This window comes from Delphinapterus leucas, chromosome 12 (genome assembly GCF_059928025.1).
Source record: "Delphinapterus leucas isolate spDelLeu-1000000601 "Yukka" chromosome 12, BTC_Dleu_Yukka2, whole genome shotgun sequence".
Lineage (NCBI taxonomy): Eukaryota > Metazoa > Chordata > Mammalia > Artiodactyla > Monodontidae > Delphinapterus > Delphinapterus leucas.
Window position 1 is genome coordinate 84,342,375 of NC_143140.1, and position 22,591 is coordinate 84,364,965.

Genomic DNA, 22,591 nt, shown 5'->3' on the forward strand with positions numbered 1-22,591 from the left:
TTAATTAAAATTAAAAAAAAGAAACCAGTAAAGTTATTAAAATAAATAATGTATCAATGAGCAAATTTAAAGATAATGCTTTATTGAGTTAAAGATTATATTTTGTCTCCAACAAATGTGTATATGTATATGTACACACACAACACATACATATATATAATTAAGTTTAAACAATAAAGTATGTGTGTATACATACACACTAGGAAATGCAGATATTAACATGGATGAACATCACAAGCATTATATAAATGAAAAATTGAAAGGTACATTATTCTACTTAGATGAAGTTCAAAACATTGCAAAACCAAAAGTAAATTGTATAGGCATACATACATATAAAATAAATCTGTAGGAAGAAAAGCAAGGTCACAGTAAATATTCATTAATATGGTGGTTACTTGATGGGTGGAGGGGAAGTGTTTGGGATTTGGGATGGGCATGAACAGGAAGTGGGTACCAGAATAAGTAGCAGGCCTGAGATGCTATCCTTAGAAAGACCTGCTTGTAAGTTTAGACCTTGGCTAGCGTCTGGGAGCTTAGATTTCATCTTGGGAGGGTTCCCACCATTGCCTGATAAGAGTGGCTCACAGTGCCTAAGCAATATGGTTTATGCCAAACACCTGCTTTCCATCGGGAAGTCTTGAATTTTGGTACATGCCAGGCAGAGGGAGCTGCATGTCCAGTTCCCAGCGAAAACCCTTGGCACTGAGCCCCTAATGAGCTTCTCTAATAGGCAACACTTTACACATGTTGTCACGACTCATGGCTGGAAGAGTTAAACCCATCCTACTTGACTCCCCTGGGAGAGGACTCTTAGAAGCTTGCACCTGATTTCCTTGTGCCTTTTCCCTATGCTGATTTTGTTTTGTATCCATTCACTGTAATAAATCATACTGTGAATATGACCTGATTCTGAGACTATGAGTCCTCCTAGCTAATATCAAAGCTAGTGTTGGTTTTAGAAATCCCTTTCAGTGAGGGCTATACAGGTGTTCTTTCAAAAATTTTTATATCTTTCATATATTATAAATATTGCATGTATTTACCGATTAATCAAAAGGAAAATAAAAGGTGAAATGAATAGGAGTTACCCAAGTAAAGATGAGATGTAATTGTGTAGAAAGCGTTCCAGTAAAATGAAATAGCATGGCAAAGTCTAGACTCAAACCACAGAATATCTCATTCAAGGAACTGAAATTATGAACAGAGGAATCAGAGGAAATGGTAAAACTGGAGAAGTAATCAGAAGTAGCCGTGGCTATGATCTCCATGAAAAAGTCTTCCCAGTTCCTGCCGACCCCATCTTCCCTCCATGTACTGCCCCTTCTCCTCCTAATTTTCATCTATGGTGTGATGCAAACATTGAGACACCTTTTTTTCCCATTAGCATCCCCTTTTTTCCATTGCCATTTATTAGAAAGACTATGAATTATCTTGGTACGTTTTTGAAAATGAACAAACTATATATGTGTGGGAATATATACACATATGTGTATATTTCTGGATTTTCTAGTCTTCTCTATCGATACATAGGTTGATTCATACTCCACTACCACACAACATTGTCTTGAAGCTGTAGCTTTATAATAGTATTTTAGATCACATAGTAGAAGTCCTCCCAATTTTCCTTAAAATTGTCTTAGGTATTCTAAATCCTTTTCATCCTCATATATTTGGAATCAGCTTGTCTATTTCTAAGGGGGGGGAAACCCTGCTTTTTAAAAAATTGCACTGAACATTTAAAACATTTTGAGAAAAACTGACATCTTAACAATATTTCCTTCACGCCATGAATGAGGTTATCATTCTTGCTTGGATTATAATTCAGTAATATTTTATTTTGTTCAAATTGTTTCTGCTTTGGCACTGGGAGCTCTTTCAGTTGGTTCCTGTGTTGCTTTGATACACACCATCATTGTGTGTGTGTGCCTATAGTTCTTCCCAGGTGTTCAGTGAGGATTTCTCCACTCTGGCTGATGAGAACTCAGTATCTCCTAGTTCTGGGAATTGTTCAGCTTTGGGCTCCCAAGTGCTTTTCTTTGCCTGACCTCGTAGAATTTTCTGTAGGCATGTGCTGCTTTGTAGTCAGCCAAAAACTCAAGGTGACCTCTATGATGATTTCTGGAGCCCTTTCTTTAGGATAGATTTTCTAAAAATTATTTATTTAGCTGCGCCGGGTCTTAGTTGCCACGTGCAGGATCTTCATTGCAGCATGCAGGATCTTCATTGCAGCATGCAGGATCTAGTTACCTGACCAGGAATCGAACCCAGACCCCCTGCACTGGGAGCTTGGAGTCTTAGTCACTGGACCACCAGGGAAGTCCCTGGAGCCCTTTCTCCACATAGCTCTCTCCGCTCTAGCATCCTGTCCTCCAAATTCCAGCCACCTGTCCAAAATCTGATCTCTGTCTCCTCAACTCAGTAAGACTCTCATGCTCTGTTTGGGTTCCTCCTCCCCACCTGTGGTCCAGAAAGAGCCACCAGGAAGAAAGTAGACGTGTTGCTGGGATACCGTTTTTATTATCCTTCTCTGTCTAGTGCCCAATGTCTGAAAACAATTGTTGCTTATGTTTTGTACATTCTCTAGTTGTTACTATAAAAGGCCAAGTGCAGTACCAGTATTCCATCATAGGAGGAAGCACAACGCCCTCTACTAGGGTTGGCCAAAATGTTCGCTCAGGTTTGTCCATAAGATCGTACAGAAAACCCAAACGAAATTTTTGGCCAGCCCAATATTTTGGTTGCTATTTTACTTGGTAAATATTTCTGTAGTCGATTACAGTTACTAATATAACTTCCATGTATGGGCATATAGAAATGCAATTGTCAGGGATTCCCTGGCGGCCCAGTGGTTAGGACTCTTCACTCTCACCGCTGAAGGCCTGGATTCAGTCCCTGATCAGGGAACAAAAATCCCACCAGCTGTGCGGGGAGGCCAAAATAAAAAAAAGAAATGCAATTTTCTTAAACTATTAATAATTCTATAACTTGTCTGTAGATGTTTTTAAAGCTTTATATTCAGATAGTTGTGTTAAATTAATATTTTGTGTGTTTTTCTTTTCAGTTCTTAGAATTTTCATTTCTTTGTCTTGCTGCATTGGTTTGCGTTTCTGGGATAATGTAGAATACAACTGGTAATAATGGACATCCATTCTTATTCCTGGTTTTAAAAGGAATGTTTGATATTAGCTGTAGCTATTTTTTTAAGATCCTGATTAAAATACAAGTTAAGGAAGCTGTCTTTTACAATTCCTTTGTGGTTTGTTTTGCGGTATGCTGGAAGAATGTCCCCTCCCCCCAAGTTATATTTACTTCCTAATCTCTGGACCCTGTGAATATCACATTACACAGCAAGAGTGAAAATTAATTTATATGGCAAATGATGTGGTTAAGTTAAGGATCTTGAGAGGACTTTATCTTGAATTATCAGGGCTGGCCCTAAATGCAATCATATGTACCCTTAGAAGAGAGAGGCGGAGAGAGATTTTATACAGACAGACACAGAGGAGAGGTCCAGGCGTGGGTAGAGGCAGAGATCGGAGTGATGCCACCATCGGTCAGAAAACATCATACAGAGTGAATTAAGGCAGAAAGAGAAAAACAAATACCGTATGCTAATGCATATATAGGGAATCTCAAAAAAGAAAAAATGGTCATGAAGTGCTTAGGGGCAGGATGGGAATAAAGATGTAGACCTACTAGAGAATGGACTTGAGGACACGGGGAGGGAGAAGGGTGAGCTGGGACAAGTGAGAGAGTAGCATGGACATATAGACACTACCAAATGTAAAACCGATAGCTAGTGGGAAGCAGCCGCATAGCACAGGGAGATCAGCTCGGTGCTTTGTGACCACCTAGAGGGGTGGGATAGGGAGGGTGGGAGGGAGGGAGGCGCAAGAGGGAGGAGATATGGGGATATACGTATAGGTATAGCTGATTCACTTTGTTATAAAGCGGAAACTAACACACCATTGTAAGGCAATTATACTCCAATAAAGATGTTAAAAAAACACAAAAAAACATTAGGAGAATCTGTGAGAGATAAGAACTGACTCTCCCCTAGAGCCTCTGAGGGGAGCCTGACCCTGCTCACATTTATATTTCTTATTTCTAGCCTTCAGAACTGTGAGAGAATTATTGCTTTAAGCCACCAAATTCATGATAATTTGTTATGGCAGCCATTGGAATCTAATATTGTTTTTATTTAGTTGTGATATTGAATCACATCAAATGCATTTGTTTTGCATCCACTGGAACAGTCATATAGTTTTTCTCTTTTAATCTCTCTCTTTTTCTTTTCGTTGTAGTGCACGGGCTTCTCATTGTGGTGGCTTCTTTTGTTGCGGAGCACTGGCTCTAGGAGCGTGGGCTTCAGTAGTTGCAGCGTGTGGGCTCAGTAGTTGTGGCGCATGGGCTTAGTTGCTTTGTGGCATGTGGGATCTTCCTGGACCAGGGATGGAGCCCGTGTCCCCTGCATTGGCAGGCGGATTCTTAACCACTGTGCCGCCAGGGAAGTCCCTCTTTTAATCTCTTAAAATGTGAATTACGTTAAAGAATTTTTCTAATGTTAAACCAACCCTATATTCCTGTGATAAATCTAACTGGTTTATGATGTATATATGTATGAATGTATGTTTCATCTGTCTTTTCTGCTGATTCTCATTTATGGTATATAATCTTCAAATGTTGTCTCTAGAGCCTCCAGCTAGAAGAAATGCAGCCCTGCTGACACTTTGATTTTAGCACAGTGAGACCCACTGTGAACTCCTGACCTCCAGAACTGTAAGACAATAAATTTGTGTTGTTTTAAGCCACCAAGTTTGTGGTAACTTGTCACAGCAGCAATGGGAAACAAATACACTCATTTCCCTTAAGGATTCATTTGCAGGATTTCCTTAAGGCCTTAAAGGAAGGACCAATATTTCAGAGAGGACGTGTATTTCCTTCTCCTAGTTGTCTAGGGCAGGGGTCCCTAACCCCGGGGCCATGGACCAGTAGCTGTCCCGAGGCCTGTTAGGAACAGGGCCTCACAGCAGGAGGGGAGCAGCGGTGGGCAGGCCAGCGAAGCTTCATCTGCCGCTCCCCCTCGCTCGCATCACTGCCTGAGCGAGCCCTGCACCCTCTCAGCACCCCACCCCCGCTCCATCTGTGGAAAATTGTCTTTCACAAAACCAGTCCCTGATGCCAAAAAGGTTGGGGACCGCTGATCTAGGGGCACTACTAGCCCGGGAACACTTTGAACTACATTAAGGGCTAGAGGTAACATGATTTTGAGCTGCAAATTTGTGTAAAGTCTAGGCTGTGTTATACTTTTCGCTGTTCCCCTCTCTCCTTGTTCTGTTAGACAAGGAAAATTTTCTCAGAGTCTCCTGGGTGGAGAGAGATGTGAGTTTACTTCTGTTTCACCCTAATCCTGGGTTGTAACCCTTTGCAGGTCTAGCCCAGTGTAAAGAGACCCTCCTGTTAGACTTTCCAACTTGGGGGCTCCCAGGCTTTGATTTCTGCCCCTTTTACCCCAGAAGGCTGTCAAAACCCAAAGTTCAAGTTTGTCTGGGATGGAAAATGCACCCAAGGCAGAAGCAATTTCGGGGTCTCTCTGGTTCTCACTTTCTTTAAGTTTTGCCCTGTTTTCAGTGCTTTCAACGCTTTTCATATTTTTCTTTCTTTTAGCCAGCATTTATTGTGGTTTTCAGTAATGGGACTGATCTGAATAACCTAGCCCAACATATTCCCAGGCACCTATTAAAAATTTTGTCCTCTGAATCTGTCAGTTCTACCATCTAAACTTTTGGATGATCTGATTTTGCTGTCTTGTGTTTCTGCTGGCTCCCACTCACGATGCTTTGTTTTCCTGTTCATTTATTTGTTTGGTTAATTATAATCTCATTTTCAATAGACCTTTATTTGTCAAACTTCTTTGAAGGTTAGGTTGAAGTCACTTTCCCCCAGAAAAATATTGCAGTTGTATTTTCAGTTGCCTGGAAGCATGCCAACCCAGTACCAATTAAAAATAATTCCTTTGCTTGAGGTTTTCTACATCACCCAGGTATTATGAAGTAGACCACAAACATGCATGAGGTCTGACTTGTGGTTACACATTCTTGCGGGAATTTCTTCCCTCTCTTTACTCAGTTCTGATGTTGATACAGGAATTTCTGTGCCGCTCCCTCCTCCCTCATCCGCCAACACCTTTTGTTTTTGTCTTATTCTTCCCTTTACACTTTAACCACTTTGCTGATGGTTCCCTTTTGACACTTAGCTTTGTACAAGGTTCTTTTATAAGACTAAGAGAGTAGATCTTAAAAGCTCCCATCACAAGAAAAAACAAAATTTTGTAACTATGTATGGTGATAGGTGTTAACTAGACTTATGGTGGTGCTCATTTTGCAATATATACAAATATCGAATCATCATCTTGTACACCTAAAACTAATATAGTGTTATTTGTTTAATTATTTAAATTAAAAAGACTCCATAACTTGGCCATCTCATGTCCTATGTACATATCAAAATCAAAGCTTAGTGACACCAGGGATTGGCAGTGTTCTGCCATTACAGTGCTTCCTTATTTCTCTAGATTTCTGCCTCTACTTTTTTTGGCTTCTAAGACTGCTTTTACTCTTTATCAACCTAGCAATACATTTAAAAAGAAAATTTAACTATTTTAATGAGTATTGGTAGTTGCTGTGCAATGGAGGTGTTTAGGAATCTGCTCTGTCATTCTGTCAGAAATTCATCATTTTAAAGTGTCAACAGTCTGCTGGAATTTAAGGGACTAAGGCTATAGTTCCTAAAGTAGGCACCATGGTGTCCTGACCTCCAGAAGTCCTCCCTGACCCGGAGGATAAGATTAGATTCCATTTCACCACCATTTTATGCCTTGAATGCGAATTCTTTCTGCCTTCGTACTCAATTCTCTTTTATAACTCTTCTTGATTACTAACCCATTCCTCTCTACAAACAGTTTATGTGAAGTAAGTCAAAATAACATGACAGGCATATGATCGTTAAGAACTTTTTGAACTTTACATAGCTCTCTTATCTCTTCTTATCAGAAGCAGAACAAAACAATAAAACAAAATCTTAACCCAGGGCTTCTCAGACAAAGATGGGCATTACATAGTAATAAAAGGGTCAATCCAACAAGAGAATACAACATTTGTAAATATTTATGCACCCAACATAGGAGCAGCTAAATATATAAGGCAAAAATTAACAGACTTAAGGGAGAAATAGGCAGTAGTACAATAATAGTAGGGCATTTTAATACTTCACTTACATCAGTGGATAGATCATCCAGACAGAAAATCAATAAGGAAACATCAGCCTTAAATGACATGTTGTACCAGATGGACTTAACAGATATATACAGAATATCCCCTCCAAAAGCAACAGAATACACGTTCTTCTGGAGTGCACGTGGGACATTTTCCAGGATAGATCTTATGTTAGGCCACAAGACAAGTCTTAATAAATTTAAGAGGATTGAAATCATCTCAGGCATCTTTTCCAACCACAGTGGTGTGAAACCAGAAATTAATTATACAAAGAAAACCAGAAAATTCACAAGTATGTGGAGATTAAACAACATGCTACTGAACAACCAATGGGTCACTATGTTGTATGCCTAAAACTTATATAATATTGTACATCAACTATACCTCAATTTTAAAAATATATAAAAAAAGAATGCTCAAAAAATAAAATAAAAAGAGGGAAATCCTGCCATTTGCAACAACATGGATGAACTTGGGGGACACTATTATAAGTTAAATAAGCCAGACACAGAAAGACAAATATTGCATAATCTCACTTATCTGTGGAATTTTTTTCTGAAAAAGGTTAAACTCATAGTAACAGAGAGTAGAATCTTTGTTACCAGAAGCTGGGGGTCAGGGGAGAGGGGAGATATTGATCAAAGGGTACGAACTTTTAGTTATAAGATGAATAAGTTCTAGAGACAGCGTGATGACTATGGTTAATAATAATGTAATATATACTTGAAATTTGCTAAGAGAGTAGATCTCAAGTGTTTTCATTTCCCCAAAAAAGGTGGTAACTATGGAAAGGGATGAATATATTAATTAGCTTGATTGTGGTATGCTTTTCACAATATACATCTAAACATCACCTTGTACACCTTAAATGTATATAATTTTTATTTTTCAATCGTATCTCAAGCTGGGATGCAGGGAAGACCCTATCTCCAAATACAGTCACATTCTGAAGTACTGAGGGTTAGGACTTCCACATATGAATTTTGGGAGACACAATTCAGACTGTAAAAACACCCAAAACTGATTTTTAAAAAGTGCCTTGAAACTTTCTGACTTAGATTAAAATCTATACAAATTAACATATAAGGAATAAACTCAAATCTTCAGAAAGCCATGATTTTGGTAGTCTTATTATAGGCTTCAGATTGAGCCAAAAGATATTAGCATAAAAACAAAATAGGTATCAGAGAGATATTTGCAGTGTTTCTTCAATATGGTGTAGGAAAAAGGAGCACTGAAGCTTGGGTATACGTCAGGGGGAAGGATATAAAAGTTCTAGTCACTAAAAGTTTCTTTTTACAATTTAATAATTCAAAGCAACTGTCAGATTATTAGTTTCCCAGCTACCTTGGTGTAGAAGACTTTGCCTTGAATAGTAGACATGCGAATTCCAGTCACTTGAATGAGATATATTATATAGTAAATTAATAAACTTGGATTCTGGGGGGCATATGTCAGTATCTTGTGTTTGGTTATTATTGGTTTGTCCATGAGGCTCTGATCTACTCTGGATGAATTAAATTGAGTTACTAATCCATCAACATATGAGGAATACAGTGGTCACAATGTGTTGTCAAAATGTGAGGCCTTATTTGGACAGCCTCGTTGATGCCACTTAGCACAGTGCCCTCAATTTATAACAGCTGTTTGTAGCAGAAAGGTAGACAGAGTTTAGGGATATAAGAAAATGCCTTTTGGGTGATATGACCTCTTTCATCATACCCTGAGTCTTCTCTCATTGTACTGCAACAAAATAATTTGGTCTCCTTTTCAATGATCTGAAATGAATGAAAATTCCTATATTCAGAAAGTTCTTCTGTCATTTCATAATAGCTGCATAAAACTTTAAGGCAGGCGAAACAGCTCCTTCTCACCAGCAGCTTGAAGTCATGTCCATTTGGAAAGTCTGGGGAACAACTGAAGGTTGTGTCTGTGGGTTGGGCATATACTTTGGGTCAGGAGTGTGTGTGTGTGTGTGTGTGTGTGTGTGTGTAAGTAGTAAGGAAAGATTCATTGTGAAGGAAAAAGACACGAATCTGTTGGTTTACTCATTGAGGGGCAAAGGTTAAGCTTAAATCAATATTCAAACTACAAAGCCTGGAAATTTAGAGATTTTTTTTTTTAAATCTTTGACCACTACTACTGATAACATGTGCTGTTTTACCTTTAGCTATTTGAAGAACCACTTCTTTAACAGAAAACAAAACACATCTGCCAAACTCAAAATTCCTACTTAATTTAAGTGAAACCGGTGGAAGTAAAATATTTACTTTGTACCTTTAACATCTTATGATTCTCTCAGGAAATATACCTGGTTTCACTATCAAGTTTGGTGAGTTATACTGTGCTCATTTAAAATAATAAGATTGGGAATTCCCTGGCACTCCAGTGGTTATGACTTGGTGCTTTCACTGCCATGGGCCTGGGTTCAATCCCTGGTTGGGGAACTAAGATCCCACAAGCCACATGGTGGGGTCAAAAAGAATAAAATAAAATAAAATAATAAGATACAAAATTACCAAATTATTGAAATGGGGCAAAAATATTTTTTTAAAAACCCTCGCAATCCCAGCACCCTAATAAAATTATCTTTATTTTTTATATCATTTTCAATCTTTGCATATATACTCTTAAAACTAAAATATCAATACATTAAGTTTGTTTTGTGTTTTTTTGTATTTAATAGGCTAACATGCATTTTCCCTTTCCTGTATTTCTAGTCTTATTCTAACCATTAAAAATATTTTTTAAATTGTGGTTAAGCAAACATAACATAATATTTACCATTTAACTATTTTTAAGTGTACAGTTCTGTGACACTAAGTACTTTCATACTCTTGTGCAACCATCATCCCCATTCATTTCCAGAACTTTTTCATCTTCCCAAAATGAACTCTATGCCCATTAAACACTAACTCTCCATTTCCACTCTCCCCTGGCAACCCCCATTCTACTTTCTGTCTTTATGAACTTGACTATTCTAGGTCCCCCATATAAGTGGAATCATACAATATTTGTCTTTTTGTGACTGGCTTATTTCACGTAGTATAATATCTTCAAGTTTCATCCATGTTGTAGCAGATGTCAGAATTTCCTTCCATTTTAAGGCTGAATAATATTCCATTGTATGCGTATACCCCATTCTGTTTTGTTTGTCCATTTATCTGTCAATGGACACTTGGGTTGCTGCCACTTTTCTTTTTTTTTTTTTGCGATACTCGGGCCCCTCACTGTCGTGGCCTCTCCCGTTGCAGAGCACAGGCTCCGGACACGCAGGCTCAGCGGCCATGGCTCACGGGACCAGCCGCTCCGTGGCATGTGGGATCCTCCCAGACCAGGGCACGAACCCGTGTCCCCTGCATTGGCAGGCGGACTCTCAACCACTGCGCCACCAGGGAAGCCCTGCTGCCACTTTTTAGTTATTGTGAAAGTGCCACTATGAACATGGGTACACAGATATCTGCTCAAGTCCATTTTCCTTTCTTTTGGGTGAATCCAGAGAAGGAATAGCTGAATCATATGCTAATTCTATTTGATTTTTGAAGAACCATTGTATTGTTTCCCACAGTCTAATCATTTTAATTGGCTATATAATATTCCATTTTGTTTCTGTGCCCTAATTTACTAAACCATTCCTGAAGTGTTTCCTGAGGAATCTCAAGTTTTCATTTTTTTCATTGGATGGAAATTAGTTCTGGTTTAGATAGTGCTCCAGGTTTTTTGCCCTTGTTTAAAAATAACTCATATACATACACAGCTACTTCTGATGGCTGATAATTGTTTTTTGCTTAACTGCCACCTCACAATGACTCCCCTTATCCAGGACATGCCCTATCGATGGGACTAAGTCGTCTCTAGCTAGACTTCTGCTTTCCAATGTGGTGGCCACTAGCATATATTTAAACTTGAGCCAATTAGAGTGAAATAAAATTAAAAACTTATTTTCTCAGTTGCGCATGCCATATTTCACATGCATGATAGTCGCACGGAGCTAGCGCCACTGAATTGGGCGTCACGGATATAGAACATGTCCACCATCTCAGAAAGCTCTATGGCGAGTGCTGCTTCAGACTGTTTTTGACTCTGACCACTTGGTTACGGCTGAATTAGAGCCTATGAGTTACTTCCCAAAATGATTGAGTCCTAGGGGAAAGGCCAATGATAACTGCACTTGGAAGAGAATGCCATAAACTCTGGAATGTGAGTTTCATAATTCACAATTGGGAATATTGCTTCCAGTGGCTGGGCTACTCCTGCCCGCTATTTCCCACATTAATCGTCTCAGAAAATGAATTATTGGTCTTAAGTTTCTCGGTGATGATCACCTAATCCAAGCTGGGTCAATCCAGTTCCTTACTTTCCTCTTAAGGAATTTGGAACTGGGAAGGAGAGGCTATCAGTCAGGTCCTCTAGATGTTTAGAACTATAAAACCAGGAGCGACAGTCATATCCTACTAAGTAAAACAGAGAGTGGATAAAGCAACAGAAGGAAAACTCAAGCTGGTAAGCAGATAAGGCTGCTTTAGGCTTTCTAAATTCTGGTTTGGGTGCCTTCCTTAGGCCCATCTGCATTCCTGACTTTGGAGAAAAATCTGCATCCTAATGGTGAATTCTTTAATGCTTAAGCTAGCTCGAATTGGTTTGTTACCTGGGAATCAGAATCCTAATATACATACATACATAAACTACAGACATGGGCATTGACATGTTCACAACGTAGAGGTGTGTGTAGTTGTGCACAAACTTTGCATTTACTCTTCGCACTGGGCCTCCAGACTCCCCTTTACCCTCCTCTAACGTTTCTCTACTTTTCCTCTTGCTTTACTTCCTTCTCACTAAAAGAGTGTGCTTAGGTTGTCCTCTGCCTATTTCATTTTTCTTTTCCGTCCCTTGGTCAAAATACGCCTTCTGCAATCCTTCTGGCTATGGAAGCTATATGAAATCAAGTCCTGTAATATGTTAACAATGGATTTAATTCTTTTTTTTAAAATATAATTCTTTAGCTTGTATTGCATCTTAATCTCTCAGGCCTAAGTAATTCGGTCAACATTCATTCATAAATGACTGAATAAATAATCCCTCATAGGCCAGAGCAGCAAATGTTGAGTGGTAAAAATCTGGCATGAGCAGAACTGAGTGGGTACTTCCGCAAGTCACAGCATGCTACTGTAGATGAACTGATTAGGAGAAACCTCTGGCAGGAGGAAAGAACGAGAGCAACAGCACCCCAGAAGGCAGAGGCACACAAGTGTCCTAGGTAGGAAAGCACTCAGTGTTGTCAAGGAACAAAGGAGACGACTGTGGCCAGAGTAAAGAGGACAGGGGAAGTAGTGTGAGCTGAGATAGGTAGGACCTTCGGGCCATAATAAGAGGTTAAGATAATATCTGAAGTTGCAGTGGGAAAGTCTTAAAAAGATTTAAACAAGTGAGTGACCTGATCTGATTTGTGTATTAAAAAATTCCCCTCTGGCTAGAGTCTGGAGGATGAATGACAGGGACCAGTTAGTTAGGAGGCTACTGCAGTTGTTGGCAAGAGATCATAATGGCTTGGCCTATGAACTTTGTGACACATTCGAGATTTTGAAAGTGGACATATGAGCTCTTACGAAAAAGTTATCCATTTTACCTTCTAAGTAGCCAGCCACCGTATTAAAGCTGTCAATGAAGTAGGCTCTAAAAAGCAGACCCTAAAATGTCAAGAGGCGCCTGCCTTCCCCAGTTTCACACAGCTCTGGGCTCAGCTCTTACATTAGTACCTTGATTCCAACAATCCTCTAGAGAAAAATTCTGCCGTCATCTTTCCCCCCTTTCCTTTGAGTGAACTTCGGAGAAGTGATTGCTGAAAAATGACTCCCAGTAAGACGACAGTGGTGTTTGGGGTTCAGTGATACACCCCTTTTAATTTAAATGCTCGCTTTGAATTTGGTATCGGTTATCTTACATTGCACGAAGTGAGAGAGAAGGCGTTTTGCTAGCAGCATCTATTTCAGCTAGGAAAACGGTATTCACCCTCTGCCTCTAAACCTAGGGCAAAATTCCTTTAGAATAATTCATCTTTCATAAAAGATGGGTTCTTTCGCCTATGGAAATCTTGTGCGTTCTGGGAACGGCTTCCCGCTGTACAGACAAATGCACTCATTGTCTAGACCACGCCGGTCCCCCCCGGATTTTATGCAGCATGCATTTCCTGCACTGAGCTGCTTGCTCGCTGCAGGCGTGCTTCCCTCGTCCCCCTGCCCCCGCCCGGATCCAAAGCTTTTGTTTCTAACGTTTTCTCCCGACGCTATTAAAATGCTTGGGCACATCGTTACCAAATAAGTGGCTGACTAGGACCTTTTCCGGCTGTTAACCTTTAGGCCAACGTCCAGTAAAGTTCTGAAAAGCAACTAAACCTCGTGTAAAGGGGCCAAGCCACATGGAAACAACGGAAACGTGTATATTGCCTAAACTTGCCGGAGGGACATTTGGGATTTTCTTAGAGCAATGCTTTGTAGTGGCCCCAACGGCGCTCCAAGAGGCAGCAGCACTCGCTCCCGCAGCGGCGAGGAGGTGGGGTGCGGGTGAGGGGCAGGGACCCCGGGAGCCGAGATGAGCGGGGCCTCCTGGCGGCGACGCTCTGGCCCGCGCGCGCTCGATGGTTCCGCGCGGCGGCCCGGGCCTGCGCGGTCCCGTCGCCAGGGGGCGCGCTGGCAGGCGCCGCGGATCTCCGAGCTGCGCGGCCCGACTCGTGTCCGCCATATTGGATGCCGCAGCCGCTGCTGCCAGCGCTTCCTCCTCCGTCTTCGCCGTGCGCTGCTGGTTCCTACGGCCCGAGCGGCGGGGAGGTGAAACAGGAGCCTGTCGGAGGAAGAGGAAGAAGGGGGTGGAGAGTGTAGGGGACCGGGCTAGGGGGTGGAAGCCCGAGACCGAGCGGGGCGGAGAAGAGAAGGCGCCCAGCCCCTCCCCCGCCCGCTGCCAACCAGCCCCGGCAGCGCCTCTGTTTCCCGGACCGGCGCTCCGCCCGCCCTAGCGGCCATGCCGGGGCCTCGCTGCCCCTAAGGGAACCTTTCCCCGCCGGTGCTTGCCCTTCCCCACCTGCCCGGGGTCGCAGCGGCCCGGCCTCCCGCCGGCGCCCCCTCCTCGCAGCCGCGTTGCCGCCCCCGTCTCGCTCTCCCCACCCAGTGCAGTGGCCGCCGCCTCTTCCGCCGCCGGGCTCCGAGCCTCCGCACCGACAACATGGAGGCTGTGAAAACCTTCAATAGCGAGGTTGGTATTGTACTTTAGCCTCCCCTCCTACCCACGCTCCCCCCAACCCGGGACGAGGCCACTGCGGGAGGGTGGGCACTGGCCCGCAGTGCTTTTCAGGGTGGGGCGAGTGGCGGCCTAGCTGTGGCCGTGGGGGAGGGGTGTTTCTTTGCCCCGGCGCCCCTCCCCCGATTCCGTGGGCGGAGGGCTGGAAGAGGGCCGCCCCGGGGCGGAGGGAGGTTCCGGTGTCTCCAGCAGAGTACTGAGTGGATGCGGGGCTGGAGGGAAGGCCCGCTTGGGCCCTCCCCCGGAGGCTTACGGCAGGTCTCTCCGGGTCAGTTCCGCCGATGCCTGGCCCGCCCATCTCTTTCCTGGGCCTGCGGGATTTTAACTGGAGGCCGGGCATCACCGCCCAGACCTTTCCCGGGTCCTTAATGAGGCAGGCCGTGATCGGGGGTAGTGCAGGCAGAGCACCGACAGGGGTGATAACCTGTGGTCACCTTGCAAGTAGTGTTTGTTTATAATTGAGATATTGTTGGCTAGGTAACCTGCCAACTAGGGACTTAAGCTAAGGGCATGGTTGATCGGGAGGCGAGATTATTCTGCAGTTTCTCCTATTCTTACTCCCCCCCGTTCTCATCATCCGACATAAAGACAGGCAGGGTGAGTGGTGCATGCAGAGGGAAGATGCTGGAGAAGCATTTCCCACGGGCTCCTTCACGTGTCATATATAGGGCTAGATTTTTAACAAGCAGGTGTCCAGTTTTCACTGTGTAGTTGAGTTCACTAGTCTGAAGGGAGACAAGTTTTGATAAAATATTTTAAAATCTTTTAAAACTCCGGTAGGAATAGACCTTAATGCTAACATTAAACAAGCATTTAACAAGTACATATCTACACAACCAGAGTTATCCTTACCTGTATGACTTATTTAACAATATTTTAATGTGATGTTAACTAAATTTATATAAATTTTATGAACTTTTCATGTGAAAGTGCTAATACTCCATTCAGTAGTATAATAGTGATATTCTGAACAGGGCAATACTTTAAAAAGCTGTTTTACAATTTTGTTTTCCAAAAGGAGAAAACTCGTTCCCTCCTCCCTCCCACCATCCCTCTTTTCTCCCTCCCTCCCTTCCTCCCTAGAATTGACGTTTTGGAAACTTAGCAAAGAGGCTGAAAGTTAGACAATATGTGAATTAAATTCTCCATATTAGACTAGATAGCAGTGACACAGTTACATGAAAGCAAGCATTTTTTTTGGAAAGGATTTTCTTTTTCAATACTGGATTTTCTTTTTTTTTTTATTACTGCTTCTTGATACAAATTAGAGCAGTAGACTTGGGAATCTTTTCCATTTTTTAATGAATTTATAGCTGATAATTTGGATCAGATTATAAAATTTGGTTCCACCCCACAATACTCTTGTCCTTAAAATCTGGAATAAAAAGTAAGGATACTGTATGTTCCAATTTATTGCTAATAGTTTCATGGCTCTGCATGGGGGAAAAACAACAGGTCTGTAGCCTTTTTATTTGCTACATGTGGTGCTATAGCACTAAGAGAATGTTACAGTGTTTTTTTTTAATTATAAAAAATATCCTTTCTCTTATTTCCTTGCAATTATTTGTTTACCCTACGCCTTTTTGTTGGGTGCCTCTCCTGTTTATCTTGGGGGTTCCTAATATGTACCCTGCTCCATTCCCAGCCCTCCCTGCCATGTGCTAGATACAAACAAGTGGTTAGTACACGGTGGTTGGTCACTGTAAAGCGTGGTGGATTACAGGTCTTAACAGTTGGTTTTTCATTTTAGCATTGATGTTAAGGGTAAGGAGCCTAACATTTAAATGGCTGGCTTTATGCTTCAGCTCTTCTCTCAGCTAATCTTCATAAGAACTTGAGATTTGTGGTAGTATTCCCATTTTAGTTTATGTAGCACTCTCTCTTTTCCCCTTACGTATTTCAGAGACCTTAAACCATCTTTTAACTTCCTATTTACTAATGCGCTCGCACTGAATTCACCATATTTGAAAATGGGGTTGGCTTAAAAATTGTAGCAGTTAACAGTCACAGAATTGAGGAAGGGCAATAGATTTTGAAGGAGATTCGGAAGAATATACTCTTTTTTTGCTTTAAGCTCAAAGTACATAATCCTGTTTTTTTCTGATTTCTGAATGTAGTTTCTGTGAATATCTATAACACTTGCTGATGTAGTAAAAATTTGTTGTTGCAAGGAAGTATATAGTGGGAAATAGTTCAGTAATGACGTTTTTCCATTAAATCATGTGTTGCAAAGTGCAAAAATAAAAAAGGAATCTGAGTTACAGGATTAGGAGAAAAGGATGTTTTAGAATGTTTACTTGCAGTGAATTTGGCTTTTAAAGGCATCTATCCTTGGGCTGAGCCCAACAGAACCTTCTCTGGCAAGTTTAAAGGTATCTCTGAAGCATTGAATTGTCAAGAAGTGCCATTTGCTTTATAAGGCACCACAATTTAGCTCTATATGTATAATGTTTAAAATAAGAAATGCTTAGCTTTTATAACTTGCTAATTATCAGGTTTTTCAAGATTAAAAAAAAAGACAAGCAAGCAGATCTTGGCTTGAAAACAGGAACGTGCCAGAGATTTTAAAGTTCAGAATATAGGCTTTTAATCTGCAGATTGTGGCTAAGTCTCAGTCTGAACGTGTGGGGTCTTCTGCAGGATATGTCCGAGTCATGATGGCGTGTCTGCCTGCCCGCCTCCCTCCACCCCCCCCCAACCCTTTTCTCAAAGGGGCTTTGTGCCTCCCTACCCCGTTTTCAAATGCACTGTCAGAAGATCCTTTACGTGGTAAATCCCTCGTACGTATCATGAGTTAAATGAGATTGAGGCTCAAGAACTGATATTTAAGTGCCCATTGTGCTAGTTTTGTGGGAAAACTTTAATTTCCAGTTAAGCATCATCCTTGTGATAAAAGTTTATCCCGTGGGCTTCCCTGGTGGCGCAGTGGTTGAGAGTCCGCCTGCTGATGCGGGGAACGCGGGTTCGTGCCCCGGTCCGGGAGGATCCCACATGCCGCGGAGCGGCTGGGCCCATGAGCCGTGGCCGCTGGGCCTGCGTGTCCGGAGCCTGTGCTCCGCAGCGGGAGAGGCCACAACGGTGAGAGGCCCGCGTACCGCAAAAAAAAAAAAAAAAAAAGTTTATCCCGTGACCACGAATGTCAGTTCTGAAATGATGAAAGAAAATTTGTCCAGGATGGAATATAAGATTCCCTAACGGTCAGTGCTTGACCTGAGCGGTTAATTCCAGAAGAATTATCATCATTACAAGATATTGTAGTTACTGCTGCTCAAAGATGGTGGCATTTATTTGTTATGATGGTTTAGAGTTCTCACCTCAGTGGAAATGGTCTCATCTTTATCTGTTTAAATCTGTGGATTACGTTAGGACCACAGTTGATTACTGGAATGCAGCAATTTTATGTGAGCTACATATTTGTACTCTGTCCGTAAGACTCCTCCTGTATGGAGGTTATTGTGGTAGGGTTTTTGTTTTTGAAAAGAGGGAAAAGAGAATAGCAATACAGGACCCTTTCCTTAGAAAATTATAACTTAATTGGAGAGGGCATTTTAGTAATATAGGAACTCTTAAAATAATATGTGGAAAATATAAGAATCTCTTATGCATTATAAGAATCTGTTATGCATGTATCAGGAAAATTATTGCAGTTTAATTTTTGAATTTACCTTGGTTCTTAAATTCTTTACTCATCTTTAGGATATCTAAATTCTTAGTGTCTTTTGTTCTTAGGATCCTTTGGTTAGTCCGATAGCTTACTCTTTGTTTCAGGATGTAGCCCTTTCCAGAGTCACTTTAACACCCAGTACATTTTCCTCTTCTGTGCCTTGTCTTTCACATCAATAGTGAAATCCCATCTTCATTTTATTCCATTTCCAAGTTTGTATCCAGAGTGTTCATTTGGTTAACTACAGGACTTTTAATACAGTCTTTCCACCAATATCTAGTAGTAGGCATGGTTTGGTAGAGAACAGTGGGAAAGGTAACGGGAATAATAAAAGCATGTGAAATTTGTTTTTGTATTTTCCCCTTGTGGTTCAGGAAAGGGAATTTATGTGAAGTAGCTATAAAACGTTGCCTTTTTCTTTTCTTTTTCATGTATGGGGGAAGTCTCTCTCTCCTGTTTTGATTTTCCAGTGGGAGTTTTAATTAGTCTTTTTTTTTTTTTTGCGGTACGCGGGCCTCTCACTGTTGTGGCCTCTCCCCTTGCGGAGCACAGGCTCCAGACGCGCAGGCTCAGCGGCCATGGCTCACAGGCCTAGCCGCTCTGCGGCATGTGGGATCTTCCCGGACCGGGGCGCGAACCCGTGTCCCCTGCATTGGCAGGCGGACTCTCAACCACTGCGCCACCAGGGAAGCCCCAGTGGGAGTTTTAATTGTAACAATTAGTCTATCTTTTTTTGTTTCTACCTTGTGAAAATCCCTTAAAGACATAGCAGTCTTGGTGTTATAAAGGAAGGAAGCCTTCACTAACCCCTCTGTGCCCCCAGTGGTTTAGATCAAGGTTTCTCAGCCTTGGCCCTATTGATATTTTGGGCTGGATAATTATATGTTGTGAGGAGCTGTCCTGTGCATTACAGGATGTTTAGCAGCAACCCTGGCCTCTACCCACTAGCTCCCCCATTGTGACAACCAGGAATATCTCCAGATACTACCAAATGTCCCTTGAGGGGCAAAATCGACCATGGTTGAGAATCACTGATTTAGGTCCCCTGTTAAACTGTCTTAAAACACTCTGTGCTTTTCCTTCTAGTGATAACTACAATTTTAAGTAGTTAGCAGTAATCTTTCCCACCATATTATAAATTCCATGAGGACAGTGACCACGTATCTTTATTGCTTCATATCCTTGGTACATAGCATAGTGCCTTAGTACATAGTATATGCTAAATAAAGATTTCTTGAATGGATAGCTTGATGGTATAGTAGGTAGCTGAATGGCCTGGACCAAGGCAGTTAACATTTCTGGACATTTGGTTTTCTCCTCTGTGAAATAAATGATTGATTTGAGATTTTTAGGTTCCCTATTAGTTGGAAGATTCTTTGACTAAATATGAAATTAATGTTTTGGAGGACTTAGTATGTGTAAGCATTATTTTGAAGGTCATTTTATGGCATTGTAGGCGTATAGGAGTTTAGATGGGAAATTTAAAATCAAAACTCTGATTTGTTTATGGTTTTCACTTCTTACTAAGAGGGAATAGTGGGAAGGGGACTATTCCATTGAAAGTTCCAGTTAGATTTAATCCATCCTAAGTTTTATATTGTGTAATTATGCTATTTCAAATCCTTTTTGCTTTGTTTTTCATTTTAAAACAGCATGTGGTAAAAGTTGTGTTTTTAACTAATTAAAAAAATTTAGAATACAAGGATAATTGAGACTGATACTAATGATTTTGGGGACTCTGAGAGTGTTTCAGTCATTCAGGATTAAATATAAAAATTTTTTGGCAACATTGAAATTCATAAGATATATATAGTTCAGCCGTTCTACTTTAGGCTAGCATTGAGTTTGTTACAGTAATTTTGATTGGCATTTAGGGGACATCTGTATTCCCCAGTCTTCTAAATAGTCATATTTTATGATCACTTGCTCCATTTTTTAGAAGTATAGTTGGCTTAGAATTAGTGCTGGTATTGCTGCTTGTACATGGAATTTTAGGTATTTCTTCTGGGCCAGTTTTCCTGTTATTGGACAACAACTAACTCATAATGGTTTGAGAGAATGTAATCAATCTTGACCTTGAACAGTGGCTGAGCTCCTGAGCTCTTAAGTGAGCTCATTTTATCTGGTTTTGTTTTCTCAACATCTTTCTCTACTCCTCTCTCTCAGGATTGTGCCTCTCTACTCCTGCTTGTACAGACTGCTTTTCCAGCAGCATGGACACAAGAAGCATAGTAAGATGATTATGACCCACATAAGGCAGGCCCTTTGGAAAATACTTAGGGTTAAATTGGTAGTGAAATGATGTCTTGATTATATGGGAAGTACTTGGGAAGCAGAATAAAGTTTGTCACTTCGAGTACGTTGGTAATCTGAAAGAGAACATGTAGGGGGAATAAGTTGAATTTTTCACAAAAAATAGGTTAAGTGAAAAAAAAGTTACTGTGCTTAGTAGTGAGTATAAATCATATCTAAACTCTTGTGCATTTACTTGCATTCTGCTCCGTATAGTTTTTTGTATAAGAAATATTACTTATATATATAATGTGAGTAAATTGCAAATCTCTGAATTTGGTGGTAGGAAGTAAAATACATCTTATATTTTGAGGAAGTTCTTCAAACTATAAGATGACAACACATCATTGACAGATGTTGTGTAGTAATGGAAAAACAAGACTAAATCAAATTTTTGATTTTCTAATTATAGAGGAGCAGATTTTGTTAGCGGTACTATTATGAGAAATAAATGCTGGTGAGAAATGTTTCTGTAGCTTCTGATTCCTTGTCTGAGTTAGTTCTATCTTAAGTTTGATGGTAAACACGATGCATTTGATCTTTCTGATTCTGATTTTATGCATTTATTTCGTCTTCGTAATTCTGCTTTGCCAGTTTCTGATACACCATATTTTAAAGTCAAGGAAGGGTATGTAAATATGTTATGGTATCTACTGTAGGTCAGGAAATACGTTAGGAACTTTGACACTATTTAGTCAGAATGGGGAATATAGATTATTTGTTCATGTTTTTAAAAGACATTTGTGGCTATTAATTTAATGTATGCCAAATTTGTTTTTAAAATAATTCTGCAACTTAGTATACTTTATAAAGGCTGACTAGTATACTTTATAAAGACTTAGGATTTCATTCGTTTATTCATTTAACCAGTACTTAATGAATGCTTACCATACACCAGCCATTTTTCTGTCTGCTGGGATACAGTTGTAAAGAAGACAAGTGAAAAGCATACCCTCTTTGAGCTTATGTTCTTGTAATCCTTTTTCTTTCACCTCATCAGCTTTGTGTGCAATGACCTTGCTGCAGAGCTAGTGAGGCTGGGCAGGCGTTACTGACTCTGGGCTTGCTTCTTTGCCAGGAACTGCGTGAGATTGAGCAAGTAGACTTCTTAAACAAGAATGTGATCTTATATTTTCAACAATGGGGAAATAAGACAAGCTACCCTATTTTATTTTAAACTAAATTGTCGTATTAAATCTCCATTTGGCATTTTGGAATCATAACTGTCTTAGAGAACACAGTTTTAAGGATGTTTTATTTTGTGAGTGAGATATTAATTAGTCTCCATGTGTAAACAATTAAAAAATACTTTTAAGTGGTGACCAAACCCTTATGAGTTTGGAAGGATAAATTAAGGAATATTTTTATTTTTGAAACAAACTTTCCCTTGATTTGAGTGCATGAAAAAAATTTGGTGTCTCTCTTTTTCTCTCTTCTATAAACACTAATTTTCTGAATTTGATTTAATTCCTTGGGGCTTGTGAGTGAAGGATGAAAAGCTTGGATCACGTATTTTATGATCTTGGGAACTTGGGAAATGATATAATCTTTTTAATCTGGGTCACAGTATCTAAAAGATTGACCAGTAGCCCTGAAACTAATACAAGTTGTATGTCAGCTGTATCTTAATTTTTTTAAAAAGGTTGAGAGTCCTGGTTAATGATTTTCTTTAGTAATGTTTTTGATACTGTAAAGTTTTATGATTAAAAAAAATGATACAGGTATTTGAATTTATTGAAATGGTAAGAAGAATATTGAATAAGTTAAATTTTTTGCAAACCAAAACACATAGCAAATGTCTAGTTTCTAAAACAGCCGCTTGCTATGGTGAAAAAAATGTCTGGCTTGTGTAATTTTGAAGTACTTTTTATTTACCAAACATTGTTAAAAGTGAGCCACTTTATAATATATAGTGTTTTATGCACCTCTTTTCCCCAACCATTATTATGTTTCTGTGGATCTTTAGGGTTAATTTGTGAGAAAAGTAGGATAGGTGCTATCTTCATTTTACAAACAAGGGAACTGAGGCCTACCATTGTGATTTTACCGAGGAAAAGCAGCTTTGTGT

General features: G+C 40.5%; 1 protein-coding gene across 8 annotated transcripts in view; it reads left to right on the forward strand.

The window, feature by feature from the left end:
• The first annotated feature begins 14,002 nt into the window (after positions 1–14,002).
• SCAF8 (SR-related CTD associated factor 8) overlaps positions 14,003–22,591 on the forward strand; it is a 201,047-nt gene continuing 192,458 nt past the window's right edge. For 4 of the 8 annotated variants that reach the window (XR_016395260.1, XR_002642778.3, XM_022559974.3 and 1 more), the window contains exon 1: positions 14,091–14,522. Coding sequence is in view for 4 of the 8 variants with exons in the window: in XM_022559974.3 (XP_022415682.1) it covers positions 14,493–14,522 (30 nt within the window). In the remaining 4 variants the exon portion in view is untranslated. Of the gene's footprint in view, positions 14,527–20,397; positions 20,463–22,591 lie in introns of all 8 variants that reach the window. The other 4 variants (XM_022560022.3, XM_089922180.1, XR_016395261.1 and 1 more) reach the window with 4 other exon arrangements.